At 38.7% G+C, this 17,584-nt stretch overlaps 1 protein-coding gene and 1 long non-coding RNA gene across 2 annotated transcripts; both read right to left on the reverse strand.

Moving 5' to 3' along the window:
* Window positions 1-323: 323 nt before the first annotated feature.
* Window positions 324-16,854, reverse strand: LOC311035414 (sialoadhesin-like). The gene is made up of 14 exons (XM_084043594.1): window positions 16,841-16,854; window positions 15,083-15,153; window positions 12,624-12,803; window positions 11,216-11,320; window positions 10,226-10,480; window positions 7,279-7,542; window positions 6,411-6,689; window positions 5,964-6,266; window positions 5,611-5,871; window positions 5,231-5,473; window positions 4,638-4,754; window positions 1,496-1,549; window positions 1,347-1,404; window positions 324-1,258 (listed from the first exon to the last, which is right to left on the reverse strand). Exons 2-13 carry the CDS (start codon window positions 15,141-15,143, stop codon window positions 1,376-1,378), a joined length of 2,151 nt encoding a protein of 716 aa, XP_083899720.1. The 5' UTR covers window positions 15,144-15,153; window positions 16,841-16,854; the 3' UTR covers window positions 324-1,258; window positions 1,347-1,375.
* On the reverse strand, window positions 2,459-4,079 carry LOC311035422. Its single transcript, XR_014599712.1, has 5 exons — window positions 3,956-4,079; window positions 3,369-3,419; window positions 3,027-3,042; window positions 2,842-2,927; window positions 2,459-2,601 (listed from the first exon to the last, which is right to left on the reverse strand). It is a non-coding gene; the product is annotated as an uncharacterized lncRNA (long non-coding RNA).
* Window positions 16,855-17,584: the final 730 nt, after the last annotated feature.

Below are 17,584 nucleotides of genomic sequence, written 5' to 3' on the forward strand. Positions count from 1 at the left end.
AATGAACATCAATAAAAACAAACATAAAAAGACACAGAAGGAAATCAGCATGGATAAAAGACAATCAAATAAACACAGTAAAGTAGTTTTTCAGAAGTAATTTAAGAGATGACAGTGACTTTGCTATAGATCCTCAGGTAAGATGCTGCAAAGCCTATAGGTTCCCAGACCGTAAAATGTACAGCAGACGTTGTTCTCGAACCTTTTCATGTCAAGGAACCCAAATGCATATGTATTTGGCTGCGGATCTCCCTCCATCCCCCCATCTGAAAATGTTTTGTGCCAGGGACCCCCAGAAGAGAGGATTTGTGTAAAAATAAAAAAATAGAAATTATTCAACATCTTCCAAACATCTTTGTGATTTTTCAAAAATGTAAAAAAAATAGAAAAAGTACAAGCTCACAGTGCGGCACAAAGTGACGCGCTGTGAGCTTGTATATCTGCAATGTATAAAATATGGATAAAGTGGTTAAGATGCATGTGATGCTATTACCTAATTCAGCTGGGGACCCCTGGGGGACCCCCACTTTGAGAACCATTGTCCTACAGTACTTCTGAGATGACCCGTTGAGGCTTATTGCCATGGAAACCATAACAACACATCTTCAAACGTGTTACAGCAGTCCTCATGGAATGTTTGACACAGAAGCACAGATTTAGATTTTTCATTTTACAGATTTACAGATATAAAAAACTATACATTTTATAAGCCTACTGTATATATACAACTTACTATAGTAATTATCATCATGGTCTTGTGGAGCACCCACCTGCACCAAGTATGATCATTAAAGTATCACATACATATACGTATTGTAATTAAAGGGGATGGGGAATGGGGATCAGTAAACAAAAAAAAACAGGGACTGCTATTCTCCTCTGGGTGTTATTATTAATGTGAATCCTAATGTATTACCATTTCCATTCAAAACTGTCATGATTAAACTCAAATAGTCCATGTGGTTACTGCACAGAACTTGAGGAAGCAATGCTGTTTGCTCCATAGACACCAAATACAAATAATCTTTAAGCCAGTTGTTTATATAGAAACAATTCTGTTTTTGCCACTTTCCAATTACTGTTTGAGAGAGAGGTTCATAAAAAAAAAAACTTTGAGCTCTGGGAATTGTCACATTTGATGTATAAAAGTGACAGTCAGTCCCCAGTTATGCCAGCACATAATACATTATTTCCAAGGTGATTTGACAATAAAACCATATTTCAAGTTGGGTTGTCCTACACATTTCTATCCAAGGACCTGAAACAAAGTTACAGAAAACATTTACAGGATAGAACGCCACTTTTCATTAACTCTAGTCTCTGGATTATTTGATACTCAGCATTACCTCCACATCCATTATCAAAGAGTTTCCTCTTATGTAGATTCATGCCTTCCTGATGATTCTGTAATGGAAAATGAGTTGAAAGACAATTAGAAGCTTTGCAGAATGAGGGTCATATTTGAACAGTTTGATGAATCTGTTGGTGTATTCACCTTGCAGTTGGTTGCCAGAGTGTTGTTGTTCACCGAGTTCAATTCCCATTCCATCTATAAAAAATAAAAATAAAAAAAATACACAAATATCCTGCTTACTGGAAATGTACAACCACTTGGCCTAAAAATATGAATAACTCTGGACAGAGAACATTTAAACATTAGATACTGTACCGTTTTCATAGTCAGTAGATCGCTTGAGTACTTCATAAAAGCTTGTGTCGCCTAAAGGTAAACAAATACACAATAAAGTGGATTTTGTTTAGCACAATTAAAAAATAGTTATGTGAATAGTTCTGTGAATTAGTAGATAAAACAAACACTGAACTGACTGACTTTAATGTACTTCCAAAAGGACCACTCATAGTTTAATGAATGAAAGAGATTTATGTTCAGCTATGAACTTATAATGCATTTAAATTCAAATTAGAAGAATTTCAGAAAAAATGTCAGAAGTATCCTAAGTCCTTAGCCAACATGATTGGTTCAAAGACCGACCGTGCTGCAGTGGGAGGTACACATCATCAGGGGCTCCACTTTGATTGGCGTTCTGGTAGTCATCTGAGCCCTGATTCGTTCCCTGAGACTGAACAGGTCTGTAATTAAAAGATTACATATCATAAATGAAGTAGAAAAGAAGGTGGAATCTACTGCTGTCATGTTGATGAATAGACAGAGGTCAATACTGTACTTACCTGACACAGGCAGGATCTGTAAATAAAAAATATATATATTTAAGATAAATATTTGAACCAAATACAAACCTACAGGCATAATTGTTGGTCAGTTTCTCCTTCATGAGAAAGCCTGTTAAGTGTGTAGTGTCAATGTCACACTGTAACACGGCTGTCCTGTGAACAGACAGTTGACAGAGGGCCAAACCACTTAAAGGTTACTGTACTCAGCAGGGACCGATAAAACATTTCTAACAAATCTAGTGATACACCTGAACCTGAAAAAATGACATTCCTAACATTCATATTCCACATTAAAATGAAATAAAATTAGATTACAATAATTGGATTGGATCTTTAAAAAGTATATTGTACCATTTTCATTGTCATTGTCATTGGAGTGTTGGATTACTTCATCAATTCCGTTGTCATCTAAAGGTAAACATAAGCATTAATGTGGTGCTTATTTTCAAACGTGGTTTCAATTTCATTAATTGTTCTGCTAATTAGGAAAAACAGAAAACAAACTGACTTTAATGAGCTTCCAAAAAGAACGCTCATGTTTTCATAAATTAAGACGTATTTTTAAGTTACAATGAAATTAGATTCAATTATAATCAGTTGTCCTAATCAGAAAAACTTGCGAGAACATGATTGGTTCATCAGACTGACCGTGCGGCAGTGGGAGGTGCACATCATCAGGAGACCCAATTTGATTGGTGTTCTGGTAGTCAGCTAATCCCTGAGATTGAACGGGTCTGTAATTAAAAAGTAAATATTTTTCACAAATTAAGTAGAAAACAAGATGGAATCTACTGCTGCCATGTTGAATAGACAGAGGTCAATACTGTACTTACCTGACACGACCTGGATCTGTAAATAAAATAAATAAATATATAAGATAAATATTTGAACCAAATACAAACCTACAGGCATAATTGTTTGTCAGTTTCTCCTTCATGAGAAAGCCTGTTAACGCGGTGGTGACAATGTCACAATGTAGACAAGACTGTTCTGTGAACAGACAGTTGACAGAGAGCCATGCCATCTCAAACCACTGATAAGTTACTGTACTCAGCAGGGATCAATACAACATTTCTAACAAATCAAGTGATACACCAGAACTTGAAAAAAGAAAATCTAACATTCATATTCCACGTTAAAATGAAATACAAGTATCTTTAAAAAGTATACTGTACCATTGTTATTGTCATGTGGCTGCTGGATTACTTCATAGATGCTGTTGTCATCTAAAGGTAAACATAAGCATTAATGTGGTGCTTATTTTAGTTATTTCAAACATGGTTTCAATTTAGTTTCTTGCTCTACTAATTAATAATGAATTGCATTTTCATGGCGCTTCTCTAAGTACTCAAAGCGCTTTACAATTCCATTCATTAATACATGAAGCGGGGAACAGTCAACGCCAGTGTCCTCACTTCCCACATCAATGGTGGCAAGCTTATGCCAACCGACTCATTGGAGGCAATATAGCCTAGGGTTCAGTGTCTTGCCCAAGGACACTTCGACATGTGGACAGGAGGAGCCAGAATTCGAACCACCGACCCACGGATCATTGGACGATCTGCTCTACCTCCTGAGCCACAGCCTCCCCCGTAGTTAGGAAATACACAAAACAAACTGACTTTAATGAGCTTCCAAAAAGAACACTCATGTTTTCATGAATGAAGATGTATTTTAAAGATATAATGAATTCAGATTCAATTAGAATCAGTTGTTCTAATCAGAAGAACTTGCGAAAACATGATTGGTTCATCAGACTGACCGTGCTGCAGGTACACATCATCAGGAGCCCCAATTTGATTGGTGTTCTGGTAGTCAGCTGAGCCTTGATTGATTCCCTGAGACTGAACGGTCCTGTAATTAAAAGGTAAATATTTGGCATAAATGAAGTAGAAAACAAGTTGGAATCTACTGCTGTCATGATGAATAGACAGAGATAAATACTGTACTTACCTGACACAACATCGACCTGTAAATTAAAAAAATTAGATTAACCATTACATATTTGAACCTTAATATTGTTATGCCATAGTACTCAGTATGATATATGGAGAGTTGCTCTGTGATTATAATCTGACTACAGACATAAAAAAAGACAAGATAAGATAACGTTTATCAATTCTAAGGGGAATTGGTAGACTGTAAACGGCAGCAGTCGTTCTAGATACAGAGAAAGCATAAGAGCAGCATGTAATAAAGATCACAATCAAATAAATATATCAAACAGATAAATAGAGATTATGGCCAAAAATAAAACAATATAAAATCGTATAAATAAGTAATAACACATTTTTTTACAATATAATGTTTGTGGTCTGATGGCGGTCTTAATGATAATATAAAAAGGTGACTAAGTAGAACAACCTCAACCTCCTCAGTATGTTTCATGGAGAGTTGTTCAGTGATTATATTCTAGATGATCCATCTAATGTAGTCATTCTCACCTTTGGATGTTCTGTATCGACACAGCAGGACCAGAAAGATGGTCAGAAGAATCACAACAAGAAGTCCTACAATCAGTCCAATTATAAGTGGAGAAATCTGTTCCACAGGCCCAGACACTGAAGGATGAAAACAACATTTGAAAGAAATAACTAATTTTAGCATTTAGTCTATATAGACACAATGACGGTAATGACAATTGCATTTGAAATAAATAGATTAGCAGCATTAGAACAACTCCTTTTAGCTTGTACTGTAGGCTGTACTATATGTATGTTCCAAAACATGATTCAACTGCTGTTATAACCCTGGGAGACCACTGTCATGTCTGTTATTCTGTAATAGTTTACAAACAAAGCTGTGCATTTCTTTCATATAATTAAGACAATTTAAATGAGTGTCTTTTTAACTTTGATTCTGTGTACATTATCACTTGCATGAAGTTGGTAATGGGATTAAGTACAATTATGCCTGAGTAAAAAGTAAAAAAAGAAACCATTCATGTAACTCAGAATTAGGACAAAGAATAGGAATTTTTAAAGGGTATACCGACTGTTCAAATAAATGAAAAAAAAGGAAATATCAGTATACTCACATGTCACTGCCATCCAGCTCTGTGGTGACTCTTCTCCAGAATATTTACACTTGTAGAAGCCCTCATCAGACTTAGATACAGCAGGTATGATCATCTCTCCATTGGTTTTAGTTTGGACCAATTCTCCATTTCTATAAAAGTCCACGTTAGAGAGTGACATGTCTTTCTCACGTTTGCAGCCAAGAGTCACAGAAAGTCCCTCGGTCACAGGGTGAACAGGACTCACCAGGATGACAGAACCATCTGTAAAACAGTGTATCGTTTTAAAACAGTACAGAATGTTAGAATTCACAGTGAACAAATACAAAAGCATGTTTATAATGAGTTGATGGAATGCTGCAGTATTGTTAGGTAAAGTGAATGTAAGTAACTGGACTCACCATGTACTGTGATGTTGACAGCATTGCTGTACTCTCCCAATCCAGACTCACACCAGTACACACCACTGTCATTTGTAGATACGTTCCTCGTCCATGTAGATTCATTCATTAATAGCCCAGATGATAACTCTTTTACTCGATCATTAAAACCCTTCATTTTCCATTCAGTAGAGTTTCCCTCACAGCTCAGTGAGACAGACTCGTAGATGAAGTGCTGAGTTCTGCTAGAACTCACTGTGAGAGAAGCTGAAGAATGGAGATCTAAAACACAACACAGGATCAGAGGTCAAACAAAGTATGTTTGAATGTCAGAAAACGACCTTTATAAATGATGAATTATGAGTCACACTCACCACCAGACCACACAAACTGAGGTTCACTGTCCTCGGTGTAATAAACTGGGTCTCCTCTCCCAGCTTTACACACATATCCTCTTGTGCCTGTAGGACCATGAATGATGTAGGAACCGTCTACAGTCCCATTGTGGCTACCATGTAAGAGCTCATAAGTGTAGGAGTTGTCTGATGGTTTAGGTACAGCCCTGTACCAGTAAAACCCCCAGCCTTCAGATGATTCTTTAACATCACAGCTCAGAGTCACCGAGGTTACAGGACTCAACCATGAAGGAGAAAAACTCAGAACAGACTGGGGTTTTGCTGTTGAAAAACACATTTCTTTGAATTATAAATATGGTTGACATGGTCTGTTATTGATGTTTCATGCAGTCTTGTGGAAGTTGCCACACTCCAATTCACAATATTTCCTTTACATTTTCTATATGGGAGATAAATCTGACTTACCTGACACAATCAATTGAACAGCATCACTCCACCCTGTTGAAGACTGCTGGTCATTTTTGCCACGACCCTTACACATGTAGACACCACTGTGATAAACAAAGGCACTGCTGATTCTGAATTCAGCCTGGTTTTCTGGTTTGTATGAAGCTGAGCTTGATGTGAACCATTCATACTTCCAGTCTGTGTCACTTTTCCCCAGTATCTCACACTTGAGAGTGATGGTCTCTCCCGTGAATATGTGAGACCAACTGGGCTGCAGTATCACAACAGACCCGCCCTCTGTTCAAATAAAATACAATCCAAATTAGCATAGAAAATTACTGCTACAAAACTTCACTTTCACTACAGGAAATAGACAGGTGGTCCAAGACAAACAATAGGAAAGCAAGACCCGCCAACTCTGGTCACTGAACTAAATATGGGACGCATTCCTCACAAGACATACATTTTCCAAACATTCTGAAACTAAAATGGCATTTCTCAGAGAGACGAATCACGAGAAAGTCTACTTTGTTATCAACCCTTTTCTGTCCCAGCAACACTCTCGCAAGATCTAGCAACAGTAATCACAGAATGTTTGCAGGATCTGACGTCAGATGGCGCTCGTCGGATGGCGAAAATTGCTAGTGGGGAAGATTAGGAGGGCGGATCTTCCTAAAATAATTTGTTGTGACCATTGTTGTAATTGCTTGTATAACATATTGGAGCTTTGCTACTGTTATTAAAATCAGTAACCATCCTACCTGATCCTGACTTATTCTACTTATAAACAGTACAAGACACCATTCAGCTTAGCCCTCAGCCACACTGTAAAATCAATTTTTGTCTCACTATAATTCTTTTTAGCCAAGCAAATGAAATGACTCACCAATTCTGTCTATGGTGACTGCATCACTGTATTCAGTGTAGCAAACTGGTTCTCCTCTCCCTCCTCGGCACCAGTAGATGCCACCTTCAGACACACTGATTGGTCCAGTAGAGTATTGAACAGCATCTTGCATGATCAGTGAGTCCTTGTTATGTTGGTACCAGTAGTAGTTCCATTCAGATGAGCCCTCCACAGAGCAGCTCAGTGTAACACTGCCCCCTACAGGTATGTCTGTATGGTCAGCTTTCAGTATGGCCGTTTTATCTGTTCAAATTAGGAAGAAAAAAGAGAAGGGGGGGGGGGGGGGGGCAAGGGGAAGAGAGAGAAAAATCTATAAAAACAGCAATGTATCTACATATTTACACTTAGTATGTCTATGCGTTGCGGTATGTACAGTACCTGAGGTTAAACATAAGTTGCGTGAGCATAGCAGGCCGCGCGGTTAGTGACAATTACTAAAATTAAATGTATAGGTCAATTAAATCATCAAATGTGTGTGGGCCCCTCCTCTATATTTACAGCAGTGGTTCTCACTGGGTCTGAGCCTCAAACCCAGCCCTTGTCAGGGCCTAAAACTTAAGGACCACTGTTTCAGGGCCTAAAACAGTGGTCCATAAAGTGGGCCCTTTAAGGACCACTGCTCCACAGTACAAACCAGGGGTTGTACTGTGAAGCAGTGGTCCTTAAAGGGCCCACTTTGAGAGGTCCCTTTGAGGAGGGGGGCCTTGAAGGCCGTAAAGTTAACAGGACCCCAACAATTAATAGCACAGTTTAGTTTTCCAAATTTTGTTTTACACACAAAAATATATACAATTATACATAGAAGCTTAAGGAACAAGAGAAGCAACATCATACTGTAAACCACACTGTTTCAGAGGACATATAGACACTAATAACAAATATAATATAAATACTGCATGAATAGAAATTCCACTAAAATTGTTATATTCTTGTCATCTGGACAAGACCAACAAACGTAGCCTAGTTTTAACAACAGCTTGAGCAAAATATCATATAAGCCAGAGAGTGTCGCTTGTAAAAACTTTGGCTTTGATGCTATCATAGATGTAGACCTATTTGAAAGTGCAAACATAATTGCCTTCCTTTGATGCATTAACGAGCGTCAACGAGCATCAGCTGGACACAGACACACACAGCCCCCCTCTGCAGTGCTCAACTGAAAGTGACTGGAGTGGATAGGATATGATGGAATATGATTTTTTTTTAAATGACTGTGATTATGGTAATACATTTCATATCATACACACCATACCTGTAACTTTCACTAGCCCAACATGTTGGTGGTGAGCACAACAGAGGACTGTATGTCTTCCTGGTTTCTATCACAAAATGGTTTAGAATGGTTGCTAGCTATCTGAAGAACATTAAACTGCAAACTCTGCATGGTGTGCTGCAAGTAATTATGTCTAGATTTCTAAGTATGGCAAACAATAATAATCCTATACTGTCCTAATTGATTGATAAGATGCTCATATTAACCACACAAAAATAACTACCTACAAGCTCACAAGTCAGTGTCATTGTGATGTGGTGTGTCCTTGTAGATCTGCTATTTTTGCAATTAATGAACATTTCTGCCAATAATTAAATGGCAAGTGTCATGCATCGTTCCTGACACCCAGGCAGCCCATTATAGCCTACCCTTGTTTTGTTTACTTTAGCAAACTAAAGTTCTGACTGCATGCACACTAATTTTTGCATGTAATCATGTACATACTTCACCCTTTCATAATAGTCCTCTACTGCTCATGTCCAGGTTTGTAATAGGTCCAATACATCATCTCCAGTGGATATCATCTCCCCAGAGTAGGATGTGCTTTAGCCTGCATCCTCCTTATAAGAGCAACACACTCTAATGGTTTTTGAGTACTGTAGGCTAACTATCATATGTACGGGTTGTGTAGTTATCATTTATTTTACTCAAGGCTCCAGAACTCCAGAACATGGGATGCATTTCAGTAAAAGTGGTGGTATTAAGGGCGTGCGTTTGTATGTGCCTCGACGGAGTGGGCGGTAGAGTATCTGCTATCTGCGCGCTGGTTGTGGTGGGCCGGTCTGGGCCAAAATGTCAGAACCGAATTTTGGTCCCAGTCCAGCCCTGGACGTTAACGATGAAAAGTTATCAAAAGCTTGAGTTTTTGTAAAACGGCGTGACCGTGGCAAAGCGTCTAACTTCAACGCCAAACAGGAAGGGAAAATAGCCGATCTACAATTGGCTGGGCTTTAAACAGCCATAACTCCGGTTCCCAGCATCGAATATCTACAAAACTTCCTAGGAACATTTAGATGGCCAATAGGGACGGCCAATAGGGACAGGCTGAAATGTCTTAAGCCACACCCCCTCTGTGTTCCTATTGGGCGGGCTTTAAACAGCCATACGAAACTTGCAAGCACACTTACGGCCAATACAGGTTGTAATTGCTTAAGCTATGTAGCCTAACTTTTTAGCTGATTGCCAAAAAGACTTGTATCGTGGAATTAAAGCTGCTTGCAGCTTTGATTGGTATTGTTATTATCAGTATTACTTATTATTATCATCATTATAAATAATGTATTATTACAATAATTATTTCTATATTTGTTGTTGCTATTATTATTATCATCATTATTATTATTGTTGTTGTTGTTATAGAATATTCCAAATATCTTTCGTCAACACCTTAGTTCCTAAGCTTTAATGATATAGGAAAGCCACCAGACAAGCCCTTCTGGGTTTGATTGGCCTTTCCGGCTCATCATGTTTTGATTTAGATTTTTGTTTTTTTCCATTTTCCTTTTTCCATTTTTGTTTTTATCATATGTTTTAAAAATGTATATGCAAATAAACTAAAATAAACTAAACTAAACTAAACAATGGTTTTCAGTTTCCAAACACTGGCTTATCTTCTCATGTTGATAATGTTCAAATAATCTGACAAAGACTCACTTGTCACTTCCATCCAGCTCTCTGGTGACTCTCCACGGCCAGAGATTTTGCACTTGTAGAATCCTTCAGCACAATTGTTAACATGGTGGATGGTCATCTGTCCTGTAGACTCTGTGCTGAAGAGGGTTCCATTTTTGTAGAAATCAGCTGGGAGGCCAGAGGATGGATTACCAGATGTCTTGTCTTTGTACAGGCAGTGAAACGCGGCATTACCTCCATCTGGCACAGGAAGAATAGGACTCTCCAGGATCACATCTAGAACCAACATGTTGAGTTATGAACGGGTGCATTTCTCCTTTCCGACATGTCGCCTTTCCGACGTTGACGAACCCTATACCTAACCCTAACCCTAACCCTAACCGCACGCGGAAGCCACTAGTCGGAGTGGTGAGATGTCGGAATGGAGAGTGAACACCGTTATGAACATCTATATGTAACCAACATGTTGAGTTATGAACATCTATAGAACCAACATGTTGAGTTATGAACATCTATAGAACCAACATATTGAGTTATGAAGATCTATAGAACCAACAGCAGTGAGTTATGAACATTTGATGTTTGGTTGCTCCTCAAGCTAATTTAGATAACAACGGTAGTCTTCATTATCCAATCAAAATCAACCACGTCTATCTACTATTATGTATCTACTACTATCTATATATTAGCATAGGGTGAAACATATATAATAACAGGGGTACATATTCATAATTCCACCTACACAGCTGTCATTCAGTCGTACTGATATATACAGTATAACACAAATGGACTCCATTGTGATACTGATGTTTTAACAGTTCTACTGTAAATAAAATGTCAAATATCCAGAACCACTATTTAATCCTCATTGACATTAAAAAGATTTTGGTCCTTTTTTCATTTTTACTAAATTTACTAAAATTATATCTCTAGTGTTTTTAATGCACTGTTGGATTCATGGAGAGAAATGCAGCATTTTAGCACTTAAATGTGTAATTATATTGATTGTACCAGAGATCTTAATGTGGATGGACCGGCTGACTTCTGACGTGGACTCAGACTGACACCAGTAAACTCCATTGTCTGCTTGATACAGTGTCCTGACGCAGGAAACTCCTACACACAATCACAATGAAAAGAAATACATCTAATTACAATATGAGAAGTTGGGAAGTTGCCATTTCACCAACTGTAAGTCCGTTCTCTCATACACACTCACTTTTTTATCTATCGGGTCGGTCTCGGGCCTAAAATGATGGGGCCTAAAATCAAGTTCCGGTTCGGGCCTTAATTTTCAGGCCCGTTGAGAACTCTAGTGGGGTCTGGCTTTCAGGACACAGAAGTGAGAATGACATTTGCTTGAGTTGTTGTTGTGTTTTTAACGGTGCCAACCGCTCTATACATGACTTTGTCCGTGTGTCCGTTTGAGCCTGGGATGAATGAGCACGGGATTTTAAACAGCTATAACTCCAGTTTGCAGCATGCCACCAACTCCACATTTGGTATGTGGACTTAGACCACCAATAGGCACGAGCATGCATTGATGAAGTTATCAAAGAGGGGTCCAGGGACCCCCAGCGCCCGTATGAGCACGGGATGAGCACGGGATTTTAAACAGTTATAACTCCAGTTTGCAGCATGCCACCAAGTCCACATTTGGTATGTGGACTTAGACCACCAATAGGGACGAGCATGAATTGATGAAGTTATCAAAGCGGGGTCCAGGGACCCCCAGCGTATGTTATGTCCGTCCGCCCGTATGAGCACGGGATTTTAAACAGCTATAACTCCAGTTTGCAGCATGCCACCAAGTCCACATTTGGTATGTGGACTTAGACCACCAATAGGGACCAGCATGAATTGCTGAAGCCCCGCCCCCTCTGTCTTCCCATTGGCTGGCCTTCAAACAGCCATAACTCAAGTTCGCAGCATGCTACGGAGTAAAAATTTTGTACATGCACTAAAACCAGCAATAGGGACGAACTGTAATTACTTAAGCCCCGCCCCCTCTGTCTGCCCATTGGCTGGGATTTAAACAGCCATCATTCCAGTTTGCAGCATGCTACCAAGTACAAATTTGGTAAGTGGACTCAGACCACCAATAGGGACGAACTGAAATGAGTTAAGCCCCGCCCCGAAGGCACCGCTTCCTTCACACAGGGTGTGATTTTTTTTTCAGTTTGGGGAGCCCTCCTGAACCGAACTGTCCTGCTGCAGCTACCTACTGTACTGTAAGTGATACTAGATATTGTCCCTGAATCTTAGCATCGCCCATATATAGATAGGTACTGTATCAGATTGTCTTATAAGGGAAAGAAATGCACACCCCTTGGCCTTTTATCTGTCTGTTTATCTATCCATCTACAGTATCATCCATCCATCCGTCCGTCCGTCCATCCATCCATATATCCCTCTATACCTTCATTAGATCCCCATTCACTGCCACAGGTTCCACCGTCCCCAGTCGTATTGGTTAGCTGTCTTCTCACAGACCATCCCGGAACAGGATGGTGATCCTCCTCACAGCTCAGTGAGATGGACTCACTTGGAAAGAAGTCTGATCTGTCAGGACTGACTTTCAGAGACACTTCCAGAGACACTGAAAAGAAAGAAAGAAAGAAAGAAAGAAAGAAAGAAAGAAAGAAAGAAAGAAAGAAAGAGAACAATACATTATAGTTCAAAGAACAGATCTGTTAAATTGCATTAAATTAATCACCCAATGAGAATCACTTTATGAATCAATATGATTGAATACAACCACACGGTTGCAGGTCCATGTTTCTTATTTTAATACCTTAAACATTTGAATTAATATTTTTTAATGGCCTATGATCATAACAATCCTGAGATCCTGACAAAGGAACTCTTATTAGGGCCCGAGCAATGCACAGTAGTGCGAAGCCCTATTGATAATGAATCGGGAAAATGAGGGTCTAAACGTACTCAAAAAGTTACGCAACATTGCACACACAGTACCAGTGGTGGAAAATTGTGTTTTTTAATAGTCTAAAAACGGGGCGTGGCCTACTGGCTCAATAGCGCCCCCTACAACAGTTTGTGCTTCAAGCCCCACAATACGGTTTCACCTACATGCATGCAAATTGGTACACACCTGTATCATGTCCCGACTTACTAAAAAGTCTCTTGGAACCATGACCTAAACCAAACAGGAAGTCGTCCATTTTTAATTTATAGTGGCGTTTTTGGCACACGAGTTGTACTTATAACGAACTCCTCCTAGGCGGGTTGTCGGAGCCGTCTCAAATTCGCTCAGCGTACACAAAAGACCTTAACGATAAAAAGCGTCAAACTTCAACGCCAAACAGGAAGTGAAAATAGCCGATCTATAATTCCTATTGGCTGGGCTTTAAACAGCCATAACTCCGGTTCCCAGCATCGAAAACCTACAAAACCTCCCAAGTACACTTAGACGGCCGATGGGGACTTGATCAAGCCCCTCCCCCTCTGTGATCCTATTGGCTGGGCTTTAAATAGCCATTACTCCACTTCCTGCCTTCAGCATCAACAACCTACGAAACTGTTCAGCTAATTTTCATACAGACTTGTATCGTGGACAGAGCTGCGAGGGCCCCTTCATCGTCGCTTGCTCATTATTATTATAATGCATTAGACCCAACCTTAATATACTGTACAGTCTTACAACATTTGTATTGTATGACACACGATTCAAGAGTTATAGGCCAATATGTGATGTCTCCAGTGTGTGTGCACAGTTTCATGCCAATTGGTCCAACCGTGCCACACGCACACACGCACGCACGCACGCACTACATTACATTACATTACAGTTATTTAGCAGACGCTTTTATCCAAAGCGACTTGCATTCAACATAGGTAGGGAACAAAACTATTAATCACCAGAAGTATTATTATTATTATTATTATTATTACACTTATTATTATTATTATTATTATTATTATTACTATTATTATTATTATTATTATTATTATTATTATTATTATTATTATTATTATTATTATTATTATTATTATTCAGGAAACACTACCCTTCCTCTTTGTCTGGCTTACTTGTTGTTAACTAGTTGTACAAACTCTTGTTTTATGTTGTACTGTTTTATTGGATCTTGTTTAGTCGATACACTTTTTGTATTAGCTCGTGCTCATTTGATTTTGCTATTTTGTCTCATCTGTTTAAGAAAGTAGGTAGCTGATATATAGCACTTTTACCTTAGCGCTAAGTATACTCTTGGTTGCTTGTTTTTGCAGGAAATGCACTTAAGACTTCTGGTGATTAGTAGTTTCGTTCCCTACCTATGTTGAATGCACTTATTGTAAGTCGCTTTGGATAAAAGCGTCTGCTAAATGACTGTAATGTAATGTAATGTAATGTAATGTATTAAGTGCATTCTCTTCTAAAACAAGCAACCAAGAGTATACCTAGCGATAAAGTAAAAGTGCAATATATCAGCAACCTACTTTCATTAACAGATGCGACAAAATAGGCAAATTAAATGAGCAAGAGCTAAAACAAATAAGTGTATCGAATAAACAAGATCCAATGAAACAATAAAACAAGAGTTCGTACAACTAGTTAACAACAAGTAGGCAAGGCGAAGAGGAAGGGTAGTGTTTTCTGAAGAGGTGGGGTTTCAGCCTGCGGTGAAATATGGGCAGTGACACACACACACACACACACACACACACACACACACACACACACACACACACACACACACACACACACACACACACACACACACACACACACACACACACACACACACACACACACACACACACACACACACACACACACACACACACACACACACACACACACACACACACACACACACACACACACACAGCATGTCAGATTGAAACCATCACTCTTACCTCCTCCTGCACTGAAATGGATGATGGTCGAAAACAGCAAGCATGTACCAACAGAGGCCATGATCTCTGTCCTGTAGGGAAATAAACAATATAATTGTTAATGTTGTTTTCTTTTAGATAGAGTCTGATAATCAATAAAATAAAATTGATCCTCAGCTGCATTGGTTCAATTCGTACACTCAGAGTTAAATTAATACTAAGGCTTTTACTGTGTTGTGAGATTGTAGATCTGCAATGTTTATGATTATGATGTATTGGAGTATAGTATCAAGTATCAAGAAATGGAAATACTCAAGTAAAGTAAAAAAAAAAGACCCTGTAATTGTAGTAATTAATGTATTAGTTACTTTACACCGGTGGTTCTCAAACTTTTTCATGTTAAGGACCCCCAAATTGACACATATTAGCCCGTGAAGAGAAGACTTTTACAACCATTTTAATTGCAATGACCCTCAGTTTGATATACATTAGGCCAAAGTTCAGTTCACAAATTCTAAAATGAACTTGTTAAGTTCATTGTTCATAATTCAAAATTCCATTCCACGTCCATGATTCCAAAAATGAACAATTATATATTTCTTTCAATACGTTGCTGCGAGCTATTATTTGTCAAAACTATTGCCACAGCCCATATAGAACCACAGATAGCAATTATTTTATCTGTTTTAACACTGAAACTATGTGTCAGACTATTAGGCCGATTATTAGGCCTACTATTACTAATAGTAATACTACTATTAGTATTTGGACCAAAAAATAAATACAAAACCTGTCTGGTGCCGCAAATATATTTGAGCCTTATAATGAAGTCAATACTGGCTATTAAGTGTATATTAGCCTATCAAAATTACTAAATACAAATACAAGTGTCATGTTTGGCCTACTACAGCAACGATACAATAAAATTAAGATGTGAAGAAAATAAACATATTTCATTTCCATATTATTTTTGTAAAGCTACAGGGAGCCAGTAGGTAGGGGCTAAAGAGCCACGTGTGGCTCCAGAGCCGCGGGTTGCAGACCCCTGAGCTAAGGGGTCCTTGACCTGAAAAACGTTGAAGACCCTGGCCTGTATTATTATATTATATAAATATAATCCAGGATTATGCCATTTTTAGGCATAATGTTACCACACCATAAACATAGCAGACCAACAAGCTCACAATGAGTCGGATCCAAGACGTGTTATGAGCTTGTATGTCTGCTATTTTAGGCATGGGACAGACACCGTTGTGCTGCGAAGTATACATTAGGCTCTAGCCCCGAGTGAACAGCAGCAGAGAGAAAGAAAACTGCATCAACAGTGAAAAGTTGTGAAACAGTGAAAAATACTTTGTTTTAAACACAAGCAGTACACCCAGCAACGTTGTTGTTGTTGTTGTTGTTGTTCATACGTGTGTAGTTAATACAGACAGTGGTGTCAAGGGGGACACACAGAGTATGACGGCTTGTACATTTTGACTTCAAACTAAATAAATGAATGAATGAATGAATGAATGAATGAATAAATACATGGTGGCATACGAGGAGTGGTTGCAAGAGGCTGTCTCTGTTCGGTATAGTTGCATCATCATAGTTTTTTGGATGTTATTGCTAATAGTAATTTATATTATTGTTGAAATGATAAATCTACAGCAAGGTCAAACTCAGCAGCTTAACTTGAACAAAATGTTGTTGTTTACGTACACATATTCCTCCAATGAAATGGATGAAACACTAGTTCATTAGACCTACTAGTAATATTAGTGATATACTCACAGCGGAGCATGCAGTGCAAGATGTGACCCATCCTTTCCTGTGAAGAACGACTCTGAAATGCCTTTCTACTTCCTGTTCACAGTGAACTAATAGCTATGAGAAGCAGAGAGAGAGAGAGAGAGAGAGAGAGAGAGAGAGAGAGAGAGAGAGAGAGACACAGACTGACTGACTGACTGACTGACTGACTGACTGACTGACTGACTGACTGACTGACTGACAGACAGACCACACCACACACTATTTCTATGTGGCTAAGAGCTATGAGAAGTTTCATGAAAATCAGCACATTTGTTCTTGATTTATTTATTTTGACTGACAGGAGTGATTACAATACTCTGCCTGTCACACACTGTAAAAGTATCACATTTAATACGCAAGTATGCAGTAGAATAGTCGGGTGGAAATAATGTATGTCCAAGAAAAAGGGCATTTATTTCATTTATGAAAAAAACATGTTGCAATATAGGCCTACTGTAGGTACAAGATCTCTGCCCGACAGCCACAATATGTAAATATGTTTTAAAATAAGTAAATTGACCCCAAAATCTCTCTCTCTCTCTCTCTCACTCACTCACACACACACACACACACACACACACACACACACACACACACACACACACACACACACACACACACACACACACACACACACACACACACACACACACACACACACACACACACACACACACACACACACATTTTAACAATGTATTTATGTCCACACAAAAGGAAATGTAT

Source organism: Gymnoscopelus microlampas (assembly GCF_963454915.1).
Source record: "Gymnoscopelus microlampas genome assembly, chromosome: 19".
Taxonomy (NCBI): Eukaryota; Metazoa; Chordata; class Actinopteri; order Myctophiformes; family Myctophidae; genus Gymnoscopelus; species Gymnoscopelus microlampas.

Bases quoted from the DNA above. Each gene is read 5' to 3' on its own strand.
- LOC311035414 (XM_084043594.1), bottom strand. From the start codon at position 15,143: ATGGCCTCTGTTGGTACATGCTTGCTGTTTTCGACCATCATCCATTTC. The intron at 12,804-15,082 runs GTAAGAGTGATG...CTTTCTTTTCAG, and splicing joins CCATTTCAGTGCAGGAGGAG to TGTCTCTGGAAGTGTCTCTG. The intron at 7,543-10,225 runs GTGAGTCTTTGT...TAATTTGAACAG, and splicing joins GAGCTGGATGGAAGTGACAA to ATAAAACGGCCATACTGAAA.